This window comes from Pyxicephalus adspersus, chromosome 3 (assembly GCF_032062135.1).
Source record: "Pyxicephalus adspersus chromosome 3, UCB_Pads_2.0, whole genome shotgun sequence".
Taxonomy (NCBI): domain Eukaryota; kingdom Metazoa; phylum Chordata; class Amphibia; order Anura; family Pyxicephalidae; genus Pyxicephalus; species Pyxicephalus adspersus.
Window position 1 is genome coordinate 90,655,435 of NC_092860.1, and position 20,895 is coordinate 90,676,329.

Genomic DNA, 20,895 nt, shown 5'->3' on the forward strand with positions numbered 1-20,895 from the left:
CTAGTAAAGCACTTTCTTGTAAGAAAAGAGGAATAGACTGCAGAGATGGAGACAATATCCTGCCCCTGTACAAAGCATTGGTCAGACCACGTCTGGAATATGCAGTTCACAAAAAGGACATTGTGGAATTGGAGAGAGTGCAGAGAAGGGCAACTAAACTAATAAAAGGAATGGCAGAGCTCAGCTATGAGGAGAGATTAGCTGAACTGAATCTATTCTCCCTTTAGGAGAGACGTTTAAGGGGGGATATGATGCCCCTGTATAAATATATAAATGGTCCATATAAAGAAGTCTCTTCCTTATATTAACTTTGAGATCATTACAAAGAACAAGAGGACAATCTTTGCGTCTGAGAATAGGTTTAAGCTCTGGATAAGGAAGGGATTCTTCACTGTGTGTCACAAGGTCTGTGAAAATGTGGAATTGGCTCCCTCAGGAAGTAGTTTCAGCAACTAGTATAGATTGCTTTAAGAAAAAGCTGGATGTTTTGCTAGAAGCACAGAATATAACTGGGTATTAAGGCTTAAAAGTAAAGATAATAGAAACTGTTGATCAAGGGAACATCTGACTGCCTCATGGAATCAGGAAGGAATTGTTTTCCCCTGTTGAAGCAAAATGTACCAGGGTTTTTTTGCCTATGTCTTATAGGGTTTTATATCTGGGATATGATTATTTCCCCAGTGGTTGAACTTGATGGATTTATGTCTTTTTTTAATCTAACCTACTATGTAACTTTGTATTTAGGGCCATATACAGAGTTTATCTGTCCTGGCCAAAGGAAAGTGGTACCTTATCATACTATTCATAGTTTTTTTAATAACTTTATTATGTGATTGTAACACAAAAAATAAAAAGTCATATTGGAGAAAGTTTTTAGTCTACACAAATTACTTGAATGCTTACAGGTAAGGAGGACACCATGGGTCTGATTTATTAAAGCTTTCCACGGCTGGGAAGGATACACTTTCATCAGTGAAGTTGGGTGATTCAGCAAACCTGGAATGGATTTATTCAAAGTCATTTGCTACAATGAATCTTGTCCAGGACACATTTTCTCTTCAAATTACTTTGAAGAAATCTTTTTAAGGTTTGCGGGATCACCCAGCTTCACTGATGAAAGTGTATTCTCTCCAGCCTTGGAGAACTTTAATAAATCAGGCCCACGTGTAATTTGCCTTAGTCCTTCCGCTGGAAATACAGACTGCACAGAGAAATAATACAACATGCCCACCATCAGTTTCACATATATATATATATATATATATATATATATATATATCTCAAGAATAACAGCAAAACTAATGTATCAGATCAGCCTAACTTTTTAGACCACAGTGAACACAACAACTTTAATGACGGGAAAGAGAGCTGAAAATGATTGCTGGCAATGCTGCAAAATTAGTGTATTTTTCTTGGCCTTTTCAGCCCACAGCAGAGAATTGGACCAAATATGCACCACTGGAGGCATCAACATGTGAATACTTACATGAGAAGATATAAAAAAGCATAGCAACATAATTTGTTGTGTGTCCCATTGGGTAGATTTATTTTCCCTGCCTTCTTGACAGATACAAGAAAATTAGAGGAATATGGGGGAAAACCTCTTTACATACCTGTTTTTTCTAAAAAGCAAGACACATTTACAAATTTAACTCATTCAGGGTTAGATCTGAGTTTGGCATAAAGACAAATTATATGTAAAACAGCAGCATAAATTAATCTTTACATAAAACAGCAGAATTTTCTTTAAAAAAAAATAAAAAGGTACTAATAAGTGCTAATGGGTTGCTTTTCCCTTTAAATGTATAAAAAGCATAATTAATATTATATTTTTTTTTGCGCCCCCCCCCCCCATGTTTGTTTATTGCCATTATAATAAAACTAAAGGGTATTTCTTCAGCCTCTTTGAATACCACTGTCACATATTCCAGGAAGCTGCAGGGATTCTTCAAACAGGACACTGTCAACAGCAGCCATTTTTCATTTGCCTGGAATTAGGTATAATTAGTGGCATTTCACAAATATCCAAGCACCAGATCTAATGCATTCGTAGAGCAAGTTTGTCTCTCCATTTGTGAGACACTTGGGAAAAGCTGAAATATATGTGCAAAGGGAGATTAAGGAATGTTGGTGTGTCATCAATAAACTCTGAAGAAAAATGAAGGTCTCATGGGAGAAAACTGGAAGCAGCAAAATCAAGACAGCGCAGGTGTGGTAAATATATTTTTTGAATACTTTTCAGCGGAAAAGGGTGATGTAGTTAAAAAAATTAACTGCTGTAATTTTTTTAAATGGGGAATGCATTTTTCGTTGAGTTAAATCTCACCCTTGTTTTTTTTTACCAATTTTTAGATGGTGAATCCAAAAATGACCCCAGTCTTTTGCTATCACACCAAGTTTTTACGATACAGGGTACCCTCCATTTTTGTCAAAAAACATACAAATTTTACATACAATGAAAAATTATTGAAATGATTAACTTGAATGCACTGTTTATTTCTTTTGTTCATACAAAGGATTTATTGTTACTCTACGACATTTTTTTTAAACATTTGAAAATTAATCGGGTAAGCGGTTAAGGTAAAACTTTACGCTTATAGCTTTTCTTGGAGTGTTCAGTGTTAGGAAAATCCCACCGGATGCTCCAACAATAGTCAGCCATCATATGTACATCCCATCTACCCTGATACCGTCCTTCCATGACCTTCAAATCTTGGTGGAATTGTTCACCTTGCTCATCACTGACTGCACCAAGGTTTTCCGGGAAATTAGAAAGATGGCTATGCAGAAAATGCACCTCAATGCTCATATTGCAACCAAGCATTTTGTAGCAATCCAAGAGTTTCTGGATGATTTCTGTGTAATTATTTGCTTGTTTGGTTCCAAGAAAATCCTTGGCAATGGCATTGAATGATAACCAAGCATTCTATTTGACTTCTGACATTGTCCCGATGAAATGTCCATCTTTAATGAGCTGCTGAATCTGTGAACCATCAAACACACCGGCCTTTATTTTTTCAAATGACAGGCTAGGAAATGCCTAAATGAGGTACTTGAAACAGTCTCCTTCAGTTGGCAAAGTTTTAACAAACTGCTTCATCAGACCCAGTTTTATGTGCAGAGGCGGGAATTTAATATTCTTTCTATCAACAAGTGGCTCATGTAAAATAGTTGGATCACCTGATTTTAGGGCAGATCTTGGAGGCCAATTCCTTTCCACCCAATGCCTCTCGCAAGCTCTGCTGTCCCACATGCACAGATAATAACATGGATACCTGGTGTATCCGCATTGCTGACCAAGAAGGAAGCATACCATTTTAAGGTCAACACAGATGATCCAATTGTGTTGGTGATATTGCATATATGACTCTCTTTATGTCTGCATATTCTTCACAAAGAGAAACTGAATGGCCAATTGGGACTGACCCAAATGTTTTGGCATTGTGACGGAGGACACACTTTAAGCTCCACTTTGAGCTATCGATGAATAGTCACCATTCAGTTGAGTTAAAGATTGGAATTCCCAATTCCTCCATTAAAATAGGTATGTTATGGCAATACATAAAGCCACTGTCGGTTCTAAAGTAGTGCAAAAATGCAATTTCTCTGGTTCGAAAGTATGATACCTTTGTTCCTTTTTCAAGTTTTTCTCAAGCAGTCTTGATGCTAGGAGTTCTGAAGCCTTCTTCAATAGTCCCAAATCATGTGCCAAATCACTCAACTCATGTTGATCAAATCCTTTACAAACAAAGTCCACTTCAATTTCATACTCTTCATCATTGTTTTCACCTAGTTCTTCACCATAATCATGTTCTTCAAGAGAGGGTAGTGTAACGAAAACCGGCACTGGGATTTCATCTGAATGAGCCACTGGGCGTATAGCCAATGGTAGACTATTAAACTCTGTTACATTTATTTTTCTTGTTATATCCTGAAGTTCTCACTATACAAAAGTAACAGTCACTGAAATGATCTCCTGGCTCTCCACAAACCATAGGTATACCAAATGGCATCTTATCACGTGTTCCCTTTGTCCACATCCGTAAACCCTCGACACACTGTTTGCACAGCTTATGAGGGGCCCAAGACTTATCTTGACAACCAAGTTTAACTTTGAAATATGCCAAATAGGCTTGCTCTACTAATGTGCTGATGTTCGCCCTTTGACTGGGAATGGTGAAACTGACACAGATATAACAAAATGAATCAGGGTTGTTTAGGCACTTACGATGAGAAACAGCATAGCCAGACATGATCGGAAAAAAAAGGAAATACATGTGTAAGTAGAAAAATACATTTTGCTTATTCACTACGTAGAGCAGCACACAACCTCTGACCACACTGTCATGCGTGTAAACGAATAACCTATATAAATCCACGCTACAGTAATCGCAATAATATAAGCGTTAGAGAAAAAACTTGACGTGATAGAATAAAATTAACTGCACTTTTAGAATCAGAATACCTATTTTAGTGTGAATAAGCTTAAAAAAAGTCAACAAAACATGTTAAAAATTTTTCCCCAGTGTAGTAAAAAAATAAAAAGCACAATAGGCTCTATAATAAAAACGGAATCTGACATTCCAGCAAACATTCCCTAATGGGGATCAATTACTGCCATTGAAACACATTGACCTGGAAAATAGTCAACAGGGAATGTATGAAGGAATGGCAGATTCACAGTTTTATAAATAGAGCACTAAGTGGACGGTAATAAATCAAAGTTCACAGTACAAGATAGATTCAGACTTATTGATATGGGTATATTGTGTCTGGTTCCCTTCAGTCTTTCATTAACAAGTTTGTAGGTTTGGAGAAAGCATTTAATAACAGAAATCCAAATATGAAATATACTTATGTTTAACTTTTGGGTCCTCTTAAGCCACTTCCTGAATAGTAATGACAAATATTATGCAGATTTCCTTATATTCAGAAAAAACTGTGATTTTTTTTTTCAATTTGCTTTAATTCTACTTTATTAAAATGGACTGTTCTGACTGAGTTCCTATACATTAACAAAAACATTATATCAGTAGGTGTATAAAACTGACATATAAAACACCTATAAAAAAATAATTGCTTTTGAAATGTCTTTTCCAATATAATTCCTCAAAGTTTACTATGGACATGTGTACGTTCTGAGTAATGTTTTATACATTCATCTTATTAACACTGAGCTCCTCCCGGTCTCAAGCCATGATAAGGTAAATTGAATTCACTGTCAAGGACTCATCCTGGGTGGTAATTGCTTAGGGAAGATTAATTCCCTGGGGACACCGTAGAGCTTATTTTGAAAGCATCTTTACCTTGTATTATTGCCTATAGTCTAAAAGAAAATTCCTAACACGTATCTTCTTCAAGCTTTATTGACTCAATTTTGACTCATGGGAGTTACATTGAAGCAGCGGCATTACATTTAACCTTACAATAGTCACATGTGACAGCACAAATGCTTGGGTTGCCTTGCTGTGCAGTTCATACCAGAATTATAGAAAACGGAATTTGGCTGTGCAAAAAATCGATATTAGTACTAAATAAAATCTCTAAAATAATTTGGCATTGTAATGCAGGCAGTGTGTAGCATCATCACTCCACATGGATGTGTGGCATGACCCCTAATTTGATTTAGCAAGTATACACTTCAAATGCCTCATACTACTTGCCCAGCATTTTTATCAAGATTCTATGTTAAAGACCAATCAATTCTTGAGTACAGTACAGTAACTGTAACAACAGTTTACTGTTGTTTTCTCCTCTTTGGGCAAAGATAGGGTAGGGGATGAAGATAACCAGATAAACTGGGCTGCCAAAACGTACTTGAGCTGTTCCAAGCTGAAATAATCAATTCTCCAGACATGGAATCTGGCCGGCCAAAAATGGGCCAACAAAAGAGTAGTCCCTTCCCTTCTGGCCATACCAGGTCCTCGTCATCTACAAACAGTGGAAGAGAAAGCTTCATCCCTATAACCTGCTACTTAAATAGTTGTCGAGCCCATAGATATCAAACCCTCACCCTGTGGAATGAATACAAGGGTACATGAAAACACAAAACTTGCCTACAAAACACAGGTATATCAATCTCAAGGACACAGTCATTAATAGGACTAATAGTACAGGAAAGCAATTGTCTTTTGAGAAAAAGATATTGGGCAAATCTTGGTAGAGTAAATGTGCACATAGGTGAATCTCTCTTGAAAACTGTTAAAACAAATCACTGAAATAGATTGAGGAAATGTAAAACTCATATGTGGAAAATTAGCAAATATTGTGCAAATGCCCCACTGTCATTTATGGTGACATCCCACTATGTAAAGGAGACCAAATGCCTCCAACCTTGAAGACAACTGGGCACCAATGAGAGAGCCCAGAGACGGGATTGTATTGCTGCAGCTGAGGTAAGTACTGTCAACTTTAGTTTTGCTTTAGAACATTGACATTTAGTTAAGTTTTACCAAACAGATTAGGATTTTAATAAGGTGAATTGCTTACTAATAATCAAAGCAGTTGAGAAAGTGGGCTTAAATGATCAACTCGCAGCTAGAGGTTGCTGTAGATAAAGAGCACATAGTAATGTTGTAGACTTTGTTTTACTACCAAACGCATAGAGTAGTTCTGGCTAATACAGGTACATACCTAGGAAAACAGAGTACTGTACTCAAAACTTTGCTGTTGTGTTCAGAAAAATGCAAATTGTAAAGCTGTAAAAGATGTCCAGGTATTGTTAAAGGAGAAATTGTATATTGAATTGGAGATATTGTAGTACATGTCAATGTATTTTTTTAAATAAAAACAATAAAATGTGTGGGAAGATTTAGTGAGGTCAATTTATAAAATATTAACATGGAGAAGGGTCTTAAATAAAATAAACATTAAATGGAAGGATTAGCGCTCCTTGACAGAATTTTCTGCATACACTACTTGTATAATTTGGGCTTGCTGTGAATTTTAAACACACAAGTGCCTGTAAGCTCTGCTGCTTAAGTTTTAATTATATTTAATTTGGCTGTACTCACCACACATGGTAATGTGCTCAAGTATTTTGTGTTCTAACACATTAGAAATTCCAACAACTATTACCACATACAACTTTAATAATAGGCAATGAAACTTTAGTCTATTTGGAATGCATTGTGTTTTTTCATGCAGATATTTATCTTGTAAAGAAAATAGCAATGTGCATACCAATGTCTATTAGGCTTCCAAAAATGTATTAGTTTTATCATCAGCTGTTGTTATTAGTACCTATTTTGTGCTTTCTGTTTGATAAAATCTGCATTCTGCCTCTAGATAGATATGTAAATAGCATTTCTGGGTACCAAGACTTATTTACTTATGTATTTGCTGTAACAGTGAAGAGTGTGGCCATCCACTTTCATTTTGTTTTGCATGTGTAGGAAGTTTATGAATACGAATCATCTGTGACACATACATCTGTTTGTATCAGAAATAGAGAAATAGATGCCTGCTACTGATTTCCTTGTGGGGAAAAGCTTTAGACATTTTCTTTTCTTTCCAATATTTCAAGATGTAAAGTGCTATTGTGCACATTTTTTACTCTGTTACTTTTATAGGCCAACATAAAAGAGATGTTACAAAATTGTTTCTTTGTTGTAGAATACATTTTAGTCTGAATAATAGATGAACGGCCACAATCTGTCAATGTACCTATTAAGATTTATTTTTGCCCATAAAGCATAACAAAAACACCATATCACAAACATTCTAGATCTCTATATCAGTACAAGTGTGTTTCTGTAGGTGGCAATGGGTGTACCTAGGTGCCAACAAATTATTTTAGTACACTGTGTAAGTAGTAATATTATCAGGAAGGCAATGTGATGAAAAGATTTTATTTAAAAAGCACCTATTTTATTTCATGTAAACACAGTGGTAATTTTATAATTCACTCTATTAGTTTATTCAAACACACCTTTTTCCAAACTGTAGAGTCTAAGTAGAATATACAACACTGTTAGGGCTCAGGTCAATGGGAATTGTTTTCCTGTATTGAAGCAAGCTTGAAATGCATGTTAAATGTCAACAGCTAAGATGTTGTCTACTCCCTCTGGTCACTGACATAAGCAAAGGCACTAAAACATGGTTTCTACAAGGACGTCAGCAGCGCCCTAATGTGCATGCTATAATTAGCAATCTGGTTTACCTACTCTGTACAATGCAAAGAGCAACATGGTGTTGCTTAAGCTACGTACACACTTCCAATTATTATCGTTGGAAAACGAACGACGAACGATCCTGCACGATATCTACGAACGATCGTATAGCACCGATCCTGCACATAGAGATAACGACACGATCGTTCGTAGATATTGGACACACAATAGATACGATCGTTTGAGCGATAGAGGAACTATGTGCACGACAGGAAAGTGAACGAACGTTCGTTCATTACGCATGCTCAGACCATGGACGATCAACGAACGATCGTACACACGAACGATGTTCAACGATCGTCGTCCAATCCGATCCGCCGGTCCGGTCGTTCGTTTCCAACGACTTTCCTCGTTCGTCGGCGTCGTTGGTTACTTTTTTTACGAACGATTTTTGCCCAATCGATCGTTCGTCGTTCGTTCGTCGTTCGTTTTGAACGATAAAAATTGGAAGTGTGTACGCACCTTTAGAGGGGTATACCTGGCCCATTGGGAACATAATTCAAGTTGTTTTTGGTCTATAGTCTAATAGGAACTCTTGAGATTAACCAGTGGTCCCTTATCTCACTCTGCTTCCCCTTTCTATATAACCTACTGTGTATTTACATTGAATTTATGTTTACAAATTTGAAAGCCAGGTGACTTCAGTGTAATGCACTTCAATGCAGTATGCACAACTTTTCTGTGCATTGTGATATGTTGGAAGCCCATTTAAATGAATGGGCTCCTTTACGCACACCTATGCATTCTATTTTCAAAATGTATTACACCTCCGCAGTGGGAACAGACCCTGAGGATGAATTTCTGAACAGTGCTTGGTGTTACAGAAGTCAGTATTTCATTTTTAATATTCCTAGATGTCCAAAGCCTAGCCATGGGTTAACTGTGGTCAAGGCAAAGATTCAAGTTTTCTCCATATTCTTAGATTTTGTTTTGCTAATGTAAATGTATTTTTTTATGTCGCTAAAATTTGTTGTATAGATCTGTACATTATTATTTTATTACTGCTGCAAGACTAATATCAGAAATTACAATGCAGATCACATTTGTTTTCCAAACTGTAAATTACCTGAACTGGAAAATTTTCTCTGTACCTTTTATACAGCTTCAGGGACTATTGTATCTATTACACACATACTGTACAACAAGATGCTGGATCCCTTTAAAGAAAAATTTAGGAATATATTCATATAGACAGTAATGCAAATGATGGGTGTCAGCACAAGTACATTTGGCACAAATTCATGTTGTAAAAAATAAGTGTAAAATGCAAGACATTTTTTGTGAATCTTTAAAGAAACTCGCCTTTCCTTGAATTTGCGCAACTCTTTATCAACAGCATAGAAAGTAGAACATTGTAATTTAACACTTATTATTGCCTATTATTGGAAACTATTATCAAAGGAGAGAATATTGCATTTTAGGATTTTTCCATTTCTACTCCCCTTAATGTGAAGCTTTTTTTGGCAGATGGGCAATCATTCTAGTTATAATTGACCTTTGATTTTTATATATGCCAAACATGATATTACCTTTGTTTTCTTGCCTCTGGGGAGATGGTGAAAGCACTGTGCTAGATGTGACATTTCTAACATTATAAACAGGACAAATCATGTAGTAAGTGCTTGGTAGATAGGTAACTGCAGCATGCTTTATTTATCTTGCATTAGAGATTAGTTTGACACGTTTCTGGTAAAAATCCTGGGTTCTTCGACAGGTGCTTCTGAGCTGCACCTCAATTGTATGAGACTTATTAAGCATTCTTGTTGATTTATATAGGTGAAAAATGATGTGGAAAAAGGCAAGTGTAGACTAGTCTTAGGTATTATTTCCCAGAACAGATACTAACAAATCTCCTTTGTGCAAGGTAATGTGGGAAATAGGTGGTTGATAAAATTCCCTTAGTAAACATGCCTGGAATCTTGTCATAAACTAGGTATAAACTCTTGATGGTGAGCTGGGCTTGATTTGAAATTTTGAAAGAGAATGTTATGTAATATACCACTCTTTTTCAAATAAATGAAAAAGCAAGCCTATAAAACTACTCAGTATGTGATAAAAAAAATTGCCTAACTCCACTTTACCTGTAGTCTGTAAGACTTGAATGAAAGACTTGAGAAATAAATATTATCCCTAGGCAGCCGGGTTTAGGAGTCAGGGTGCTTTTATTCATGGTGACTATCATTAGTGACATTGGTGAGGGCAGTTTCAGTGGAATTGCAGGGGTGGAAACCGGACTAAAGTGGATGAAAAGATGAGTGCAGCGACACCCTGATAGTTCAGTGTATAGTTCAGATAGTTCACCCTGATAGAGTGTATGTGCACAATAAAAGTTTTCTAATGGAGAAGGGGGGATAATTGTATGTATGCTAATAGTGTTTACTTGTACAACTGTACAACTGGTCTTTTTTACTCAATATGATCTACCCAGATCACAGCCTGTATTCTCCTTTTGGCAAAAAAATTGTTTATTAGGAAGCAATATTTTTTAGTAAAGGTAACAGCACATAGTTTCAAAAAAGGAAAACCTTCTCTAGGAGATGTCATGTACTGATGGGATCAATAACAGACAAATAATTGTTTATTTGAGAGCAAGGGATAAAATTGTCATCCTCTTTATTTCCTCCAAACCAATTAACATCAAAGAGTTCTTCTGTTTATAGTGATGGCCTTTCTGTGCAACTGGGAATTCTACAGTCCAGAAAAGAAGACTGTGTACTAAAGCTTAGTATCTGTACTAAAGCTCTCTCATATATGCAAAATATATTTGATTTTTGTTTTACAGATGAAACAACGTTAAAGTCCCTATTTTAATAAATCTTACTATCTATTTTGAGTGTGTTGCTTTGGGGATATGTATTTTATCATACTTTATGTTTCTTGTATTTCATTATTACAACAACATTTAAATAGATCAGATAATGCTAAAAATATAACCTAGCCACTAAATAGGAATGTACTGAGGTTAGGATTGTAAAACACACAACATTGCATATTTAGTGCAGGGGTCAGGACTGTGCAACATACAACACAGTGTATAATGTACAGGGTAAGGACTGTGTAACATTTAACTTGAATAAATGAATAAGTGAATAAAGTGCAAGGGTCGGTCCCTGTACCATACAATACAGCTCAGGGAGGGTTTAGGACTATATAACATCAGGATAACTTAGAAGTCAAAAATATGCAACATACGAAACAACTCAGGGGCAGAACTATGTAATGTAAAAAGCAGCAAACACAGTGCAAGGCCAGGATCATGTTATGTTCAGTACAGCATGGGTGTCAGAACTATGTACAAAGCATATTGGGCAGGGGTAAGTATTGTATAACGTACAACACAGTGTATAATGCACAAGGTTCAGGACCATCTAAAATGCTAGCCTATACAGTGCAGGGGTTAAGACTTTGTAACATGCAACATACCATATACAGTACTGGGGTCAAGACTGTGTAATGTAGTGAACAGCATAGCGTATACAGTGCAGGAGTCAGAACTGTGTAATACACAACATAGGGAATACAATGTGGGATCAAGACTGTGTAACATACATCATAGTGTATATAATGCAGGGGTAGGGAATGTGTAACAAAGTACAGGGGTTGGGACTGTGAAGCACACATCAAAGCATATATAAGGTGCTGCACATTGTTTTCTCCACACCCTGTACTTTGCACGTGGTTATGTTTAAGAGTAAATATAAGGGGTTATATAAATTATATTAATGTTGCAGTTAAAGGAATACTAGGGAAAGGCTTTTTTTCTCTCAATGTGTTTACTCTAAAAATGACATTGCAATGAAATTGTATAACTTAAAAAAATTACACCTTTTCCAGACTCTTAAAGGGTTAAATGTCTTCCCTCTAGAGTTTGCTTAACCTTGCTTGTGGTCAGTTATTGTATACAGCATTGTTTACTATGCTAGGTCAATAATGAGGACAACAATTATTTTCTGAAATCAGCATATGATGTACAAACAAGGCAGGTGTGAAAGTGTCTTCATGAGGGAAGCTCCTCTAGAGGTTTTGCTTGCAAAAGTATACCTGAATTCAAGTCTACTTTAAAAGATATTTGCTCTTCCCTAGTTACCTGTCAAGTTCATTTGGCCTTCTCAGTTTGCACAGGACAAGTAAACAAGCACTTTCCTGAATCATATTCACTATGTAAATTGTTTATAAATATACCCTTTCGTTTATGTATATGTAAAATGACACACACACTAGAGAAGATGTTTTTGCATTGTAGAGGTTATCTATTTCAGTTGTATTTAATAAACATTTGCCTCCTGGCTCCAACATATTCTCTCCCATGACCTGCCCTCCCTCATGTTGCAGTGGATTACCCCAACCATTCTTCCTAAACCAGACTGCTCTCCATTACCTTCTCCTTTGAATTTACACTGAACATACCTGGCCCCACACACATCACTAGATTCACATTAAATCTGGTATTTTACAAACTCTGTACCCTCACTTCCCCTTTCTGAACACAACCTCCTCACATTGAGCCTATCTAATTCTTGCGCCTCCTTGCCACATCCCAGACTAGGTCAGTGGCAGAGAGATATCTGTACCCCAACCTAATCTCAAACTACCTTACATCCCTAACCTCCACTCTCTCCAAAATGTCATTGCCTGATTAAGCTGCCACTCTGTTCAACCACACTGTTTCTTTGGCTCTGGATAAAGTTGTCCCCGCCACCTTCTACTACACCTTTTGTTACTATCCTATCTCCCTTCCCTAACATGTTACCAAACTCCTCAATTATCTCCCTCAGTCCTGGATAAAGTTTCATGCTGCCTGTCAACCATCTCATCATGGATGGCTGACAGGTTTCTGAATTTCAACCTGGATAAAACAGAATGTATCATCTCCTCTCACATTTCCCCCTGACATATTTCCAACTTTTAATAACACTGTTATTCAGCTCTCCGCTCACTGACATTGTCTTGGCTAACCTCCCTGTAAACTCCCTGTAAAAGCTCCTATCATATCTTGCCTGGACTACTGTACCATCCTCCTCTCTGGTATTCCACTAACCTGACTCTCTCCTCTACAATGTATTATGAATGCTGCAGCCAAACTTATCCATCCTTCCCACTGCTTCTCTTCTGCTGCATCTCTTTGTAGTTCTCTTCATTGGCTTCCATTTCACCTTAGTATTAAATTCAAGCTCCTAGCTTGCATTTTCAAATTCAAGCATTCTATTCAGCTTGCTTCTACTTTCTGCTTGTTTAAGCAATCAAAACCCCCCTTTTCAAACCTGCCTACCTATTTTCCTAAGTCTCCTAAAACACTCACTACTACTCACTATTACACCCACTGTTCCATATCCCCCTTCCTATTGTGTGATACTTCCCCCAGCTCTTAGATAATAAGCTCTTCTGAGCAGGGCCCTTTCCTCCTTCTGAGTCACTGCCTGTATCTATCTGTCATTTGCAACCCTTATTTAATTGTACAGTGCTGTGTAATATGTTACCGCTATATAAATACTGTTTATTATTATTATTATTATTATCAATAATAATAATAATATTTACTTTCCTGTAATTGCATAGCTACATAGAAAACTCCTGCAATTACTTACAGTATGCCTCTTGCCGAGCAACAGGCAAAAACACAGCACAATCAAGAGAATTTATGCTTAGTAGTACTTGTTAGAAACAATGAACATGTCAAATTATATTCAGATATTTCTATTAAATTGTTTAAAACATAAAGCCATGTTTGGATTACAAGGATTGACTGTATTTATTCAGAAAAATATTCCTTAGGAAATTAATTGTAAATTGTTCACTGAGAACAAATTCAGTATACAGTTTACTATGAAATAGGTATCAATTTACTAATAATATAGTTCCAAGAAGTCTATGAATGACAAGAAATACTTATGAAATACACCATAAATAAATTCTTGTTTTGCGCTTGTTTTACAAAGTGAACAACAAATACAGCCACTCTGTATTTGGTACAGTTCTTGCCTATGAAAATAAAATCATTATACGTACACCCTTTCTTTTTGTGGTAGTAGGTGAGTTTTTTTTCCATTTTTTATTTTGCCTCTATAACCATGTCACAACTACTTGCCAACAAATTAGCCTCAATATTTTTTTTTTATAAATGCTATCTTTTAAAATGTTGTTATTAGAGAAATAACTCTTTCATCCAACACAACTAGCTTCCTGGCTTGTTGCTCAAACATTGTTAGGGAGCACTGCTGTGATCATATGAGAGGAGCCCAAGTTCTGGCACTTCCACTGTGTGTGCACGTGGGTTGTATTGCAGGAAGCCAAACATGCACCTACAAGTCTTTGCTTCTTCTTCAAATAACTTGTCAAAAACTTGGCACATTATCCCTATAAACACACTTTGGACCTGGTGTCCAAGAAGTATACCAATGTATTTATTTTGCAGATCAAAGACTAATAATCAGTGTACGTACTTAAGGTGTTAAAAAAAAACTTTACCTACTGTCTCTAGATTTAGTACATTATTATGAAAAGTCTTTGTATGTATGCCATCTGGACATCTGGATTACTTACTACAAGCGTATGCCAGACGTTTTGATGTAGCAGTAGTACTCTATTATTGATTACAATTACAGAGACACAGATTTTTTTTATAACACACCCGTATACAGCTTAATAACTGGAAGAAACAGCAGCCAGAACTGCAACAGAACAGAGGTTTTCCAAGAGAGCAGTTTTGAAAGCCCCAGTCAACAGTACACTGTGTGTGATCTTTCAGTGTTCTCTTTATAACAAGCATTTGGGGGATTTGAAGATAAACTGCTCCCAAAGAATTCAATCAATTTCCTCCACTTTATCTATTTGCTAGCTTTCTGTTGAATCCTGATGGTGAAAGTCTATTGGTATCCTTTTCTCTTTGGATTAGGGACTGAGCTTGCTTAGCAGTGGATATTTTCTTAATACTGCACAATGTCACTGATGATTAGTCTTGTCCTTTTCTAGACAATTCAAATGCAACCTGTCCAGTCAGCCAGAGGAATATTTTGATTATTGAACTTTAGTGGATTGGCTCAGGCAATTCCCAAAGGCACTAGAACCAGATTAGCTTCAGATTTTCCCTTGTTGATGGCAATTCCATAGCTAAGTAATGTAACTCTGATTGAAGCAGAGCTAAATGTAAATAAGGCACAATGCCACAACTAATGGAATTTTTCATTTCGAATCTTATGTGATTTTTACCATGTAACGCCTTAATATCAGTGTATGATTTGCTGACTGGTTCATTTTTACTCCAAATGAAGCAATCTAGGTTTACTTTTCTTCAAAATAAACAATGAGAAACAAATAATTATGTAAGTTTATGTCAATAAACCTCTTAACATGAAGTATGATTTAGCCAAATAGTAATAGTAACGGATGAGTGGTTCTCCCAGATTTAGTTCAGCATGAGTTTAATCATGGTACGTCTCTTTGAAGTTTGCCAAACCCAAACAAAAACCACTGAAATCTTTGAAAACCAAATATTGTTAGTAGGCACGCTACAGGTACAAAATAACTTCAAAGGCAACATTGAAATTACTGAAAACATTTAACAACTTGAGTCCCCAGGCCATTTTACTCCTAAATACCCCTGAGTCCCAGTGAATATTTTTTGAATTTTTATTGACTATGGCCCTGGTTTATTAAAGCTCTTGAGGGCTGGAGAGGATACACTTTCATCAGTGAAGCTGGGTAATCCAGCAAATTTAGAATGGTTGAGGATTTAAACATTTGCTAGCAAATAGCAAATGACTTTGAAGAAATCCATTCCAGGTTTGGTGGATCACCCAGCTTCCCTGATGAAACTGTATCCTCTCCAACGTCTGAGAGCTTTATTAAATCAGACTCTATGTCTGCATTCTACACATTATACCTTTTAGAATTTGTAGTCTAACCTAACGCATTATTCTTGGTTTTGTTTATACCAGGCTGGCCTATCATTTAACAGAATATTTGGATAAATGAGACAGCAGCTAAAGTGACCACTGGCCTAAGTCAATCAGAAAATAATCAAAACTAAAAAAGCCAGCAAAGCAGTTAATTGCGCAAAGAGCTAAACAATTACAATTAAAGTACAGTTCTCCTACTGCCCTATTCTCTCCCTACACTTTTCCTACAGACACTTTCAATACACTGATTACCCCACAACTCTCTCCCCCTCCACAAGTGGGCTTGTTCATCCAAAGGCTCTCCCATTTGCCCCTCTATGTCTGCTGGCAATAAATCAAATGTAATTTAGTGCATAGTGGTTTAAAAAACATTTGTCTAAATCTGCCATTTTTTTTTCAGAGTGATGAACCTCAAACACGCAGGATTTGTACTTATCTGATTGTAGTCCTGAACCCCTCCCCTAATAACAATGCCCATCTGTCAACCACAGCAGTAAAGCAATAGTGTTTGCAACTATAAGTGTTAACAAGATTTTTAGATAATTCTGTTGGGAAAATCTCTGCAAGGAAAAAACCCTTGTTGAGATAAACAATAATCTACTGCACAGCAAGATGAGAATAAACTTGAAATACAAGTGGCTTAAAAAGCTGCTTTAGTTTATGCTATATAAAACATTACAGCCCTCAAAGTCTAAATTGATTTATTCGGATGTACATTTACAATTTAGCTACTACTGTAGTTAGATGGCCAAATATTATAGATAGATAGATAGATAGATAGATAGATAGATAGATAGATAGATAGATACTGAAAGAAAATAAAGTTAGGGGGCTGTTTTTAAATTTTACTCAAAGATCACTCCACTTTTATAAAAAATTTGCACATTTACACAATTTACACATTCACACAAAATTCAACCATTATAGACACATTTAGTGGGCATTATTTTAACATCAGTTCAATAAAAGTAATTTTCTTATGGTTTTTAGGGATGGCTGAAGCTGCCCTCAGTGCATTTTAGTAACCAGCAGAGAGTCGGGTTAGTAGAATGCCAGAGAGAAGGATGTTACGGTAGTCCAGACGAGAGATGATAGGAACGTGTACAAGGAGTTTGGTGGTCTCTGGGGAGAGGTAGGGGCAGATTTTGGAGATGTTGCACTGGTGAAAGTGACAGGACCTGGAAATGTTCTGAATATGGGGGCTAAATGAGAGGGCAGAATCAAAGGTGACGCCAAAACAATGTGCCTGAGGGGAGGGATGAATAACAGTGTTGTTATCAGTTTGAAATATCTTAGGGGGAGATTTGGAATTTGAGGGGGAGGAAGATGATGAGCTTGGTTTTTCAAGGTTGAGTTTCGGAAACCATCCGTGATGAAATGGCTGACAGGCAGCATGAAACCTTATCCAGAAAGGAGTTACAAGAACTCAAGAATTCCGGTAAGTATTTTTACCCATCTATACTTCCAGAACTACTATGCCTCTAAAAATTTGGGAGCAAACTTGGGAAGCAATATTCCAACTTTTCGATCTTATGTTTGAATATTCTTTAATATACATTAAGGCCCCTAGAGTCTACCGACACTGAAAGCTAGTTTTGGCTACAAGTGCCTATGCAACCCTAGCAACCCAAGGAGTAATTATTTCTACTAGATTTTCATGATATAACAGAAATTGTCTGCACAAAGGACTTCAATTCAGTAAAAAATCAGTAATATGTTATATTATAGGAGATATTTATTAGGATTTGAGCAAACATATATTCTCAAAGTAAAACATTAAGACACTAATGCACTTATTATGTACGTATAATCAAGCAGTTTTAGCACAATTTTACAAAATCTGATTTCTGGTCAATACAGCTTGAAGACTCAAATGCTATCTTAATCTACCATTGTACATCCCATTCATAAAACCAACAACAAGAACAATCGTGTTGAAATAGATCAAATTGGATATGTAGTTGTTGAGGTATAAACTGTAAAAGCCTTCAAGTTCTCATGTCTTAGTGAAAATTGTTTGCTTTGGACAAGTGGATTATCACAAGGGATTTGCTGATCTGCTTGTGGCATTATTTGTACACACACCTAAATACATAGTAATCAGGCATCAAGCTTGCATCATTGTTTATTGAATCACATCCCCTGTTCAAAGGGTTATGCTGCCAATGGGTGGGCATACAATCAATTCAGGACAAGTCATGCATTTATTCCTTGTGAATGTAAAACTGTTATACTTTTTAATGTCAATTAAACACCACAAAGTAAGAGCTTTGAAAAATTACCTTTGCAAGTCTGTAATCAATGCACAATGTAAAGTAACCCTTTAATAAATCATGAAACACCTTCCAGTGTATGTCCAACTGGAGGAAATTTGATTGGTTGTACCATCACTACTGGTGGTATCACCAAAATAAAGAAGTCAAATACCTCTGTAATTAATATAACCTCTCCAATGTAAGACACATAAGGTTCTAATCATAATACAGGGAATCTGACAGCCACTAAAACATTCCCTGGTGGAGAGTCAATTACTGCCATTATTGAGGAATATTGAGGAAATATCTGATTCCCTGCTTTATAAGTAGAGCCCATAGTGTAAGTGAAAACGGTTATTGGAAATAATTGTATGGAGCCAAAGTGCTTTTAACTTTTTCTATTCTATTACATTCATTTCAGACATATAATAATCATATAATAATTTCAGACATATAATGAGTATGAGTATATTATGGGATAAACATTAGTATATCTTGGAAAGGGACTTTGTGTTTTAATTAGAGCTGTGAGCAGTAAAAGCTCATTCAGTTCAACTCAACCAGAGAGCCAAAAACTGCAAAACTCCTACATCTCATATTGAGCTGGGTAACCTGTGCGCAGGTATTTAAAACATGTAACAAATGTATCTATATCCTAAATCCCTTTCTTTTTAAATCATATACTTTCATTTATGTTTCTCTACATTTACACTAGACCAAGGTATCCACCAAGGAGACAGTGATAGGGTTGGGGAAACAATGTAATATTAATGTTCACCTGTTATTCATATGGTTTAAAACTTTTTAAAATAAACCAAACTGTCAGTACATCTGCAACCAATTGTGAAGGCATGCTTGGTATTGATATACCAGTAATAATCACTATTCAATATTGCAGGCTAGTGGTCCTTCAAAGAAGATCTGCCCCCTTAGGCTAGTGTAACTCACCTGTCCACAGCTATTGCAGACATTGAATAGATGCTGGCAAAGATGGCTGTAATAGGAAAGAAGTTATGGAATCTACAGTAAGCCTCCCCGAAGTACCATTCATTGTGCAGGGCATATATGAAATTCACCAAGGTATTGAAAGCTGCCATGGAAGCATCTGAGAATGCCAGGCTGACCAGAAAGTAGTTAGTGACTGTCCTCATTCTTTTGTGAGCCAATATGATCCACATTACAATGATATTGCCAAACACAGCCACAGCAACCATAGATCCATAAGCCAGAGACCAAAGGGCTATGCGCCAGGGAGGTTGCACGAACCTGTGAGAAACTGGGGCACTCACATTAGTCTGGGTGATATTCTTTGGCCATAGCAATCCTTCTCCAAGAGGAGCAAACATGCCCACCCCTTCTTCAGATGTCACATTGCTTGGAGTAGATGTCATCTCTGTGTCCCAAGAAGCTTTCAATGCAGCCAGACAGCCTGGAAGCTGCACTGTGCTCTCCAAGTTTTCAGTACAGGAATGCAAAGTGCAGAAAGAACAGAATTGCAATGTGTGCTCAAGTTGAAGGCATGATCATCAAAATGAATGTGAAGGGAGAGCTGCACAGAATGTGGATGAACTTCAAGCTAAGTTGCTTCCTTTCCAGCAGTGAGCATGTCAAGGCAGAGACAGCTGGTGTGAGTCTTTTATAGAACGGGTTCCTCCAATGTCTAGGAAAATGTCTGTGACATCATTCTAGGAGGGGGGATCACACAGAGCCCACTGATTGCTCTTACACTCCCCCAGTCTGCAAACAGGTAGGCTTGGCAGTCACACAAGAGCATTTAAGCTAAGCACACTTTTCTGCTCTGCATGTGTTTCCATCATCTGCAGGGTGCTGTGATCCTTTACAACTTCATCATTGCTCTCCATCATTAGCCCCATGCAGGAGGGATGCCTGGTCCATGGTGCTTAAATCCTCACTCAACAGAGAGCTATGCATGGCCAATACTCACATGCTGCTCTCTGCCTTCCAGGTCTGCTACAGACACTCATTCAACACAGGAATGGCAAGGAAGGAGTTAAAGCAGCTGGAGATAGAAGAGGTGATTGCTAAAAGAGTTTGGAATCTTCACTCAGGTCATTGTAAAAACATTCACATCATAAGCCAATCATGTAAAATGCAAACAGATACACAGGGATTGTTTTGCATATTTGGATTATAGAATGTTCTCACAATGAGGATGATTTACTTAAATAGCTTAATTTAATAAATTGTGATAATATTCACTGGAAATATCCAGTTGTAGTGAGCATTCACATGATGGTTTACTAAAAGAGATCTGAATCTTTAACATACATTTTAGAGAGTATTAGCAACAAATATATATTCATGTAAAAAGCAAACAGATACACAGGACATAGAAAACAGATAAACAGGGATTTGCTTTTCACAGTATTGAATAATTGGAGTAGGTATTTACAGTGATAATGATTTGCTAAAGGAGCTGAAATTGATCACACAATACATTGAGAAGATATCTGGCACTCTTACTTTAATTCATCTGCACAGCCAGTCAAATGAACCAAATATTCACACAATTGTCAACTGGTTTAGTAAATCAGCTTTGGTTTATTAAGTTAA

The 20,895-nt window shown here is 36.7% G+C and overlaps 1 protein-coding gene across 1 annotated transcript in view; it reads right to left on the reverse strand.

Annotated features, from left to right (window-relative positions):
- The window catches only part of TACR3 (tachykinin receptor 3), a 74,349-nt gene extending 54,420 nt beyond the window's left edge, over positions 1-19,929 (reverse strand). The window contains exon 1 of the mRNA XM_072405650.1: positions 19,270-19,929. Coding sequence (XP_072261751.1) covers positions 19,270-19,712 — 443 coding nt within the window. The 5' untranslated portion in view covers positions 19,713-19,929. The remainder of the gene's footprint in view (positions 1-19,269) is intronic.
- Between the last annotated feature and the right edge of the window lie 966 nt (positions 19,930-20,895).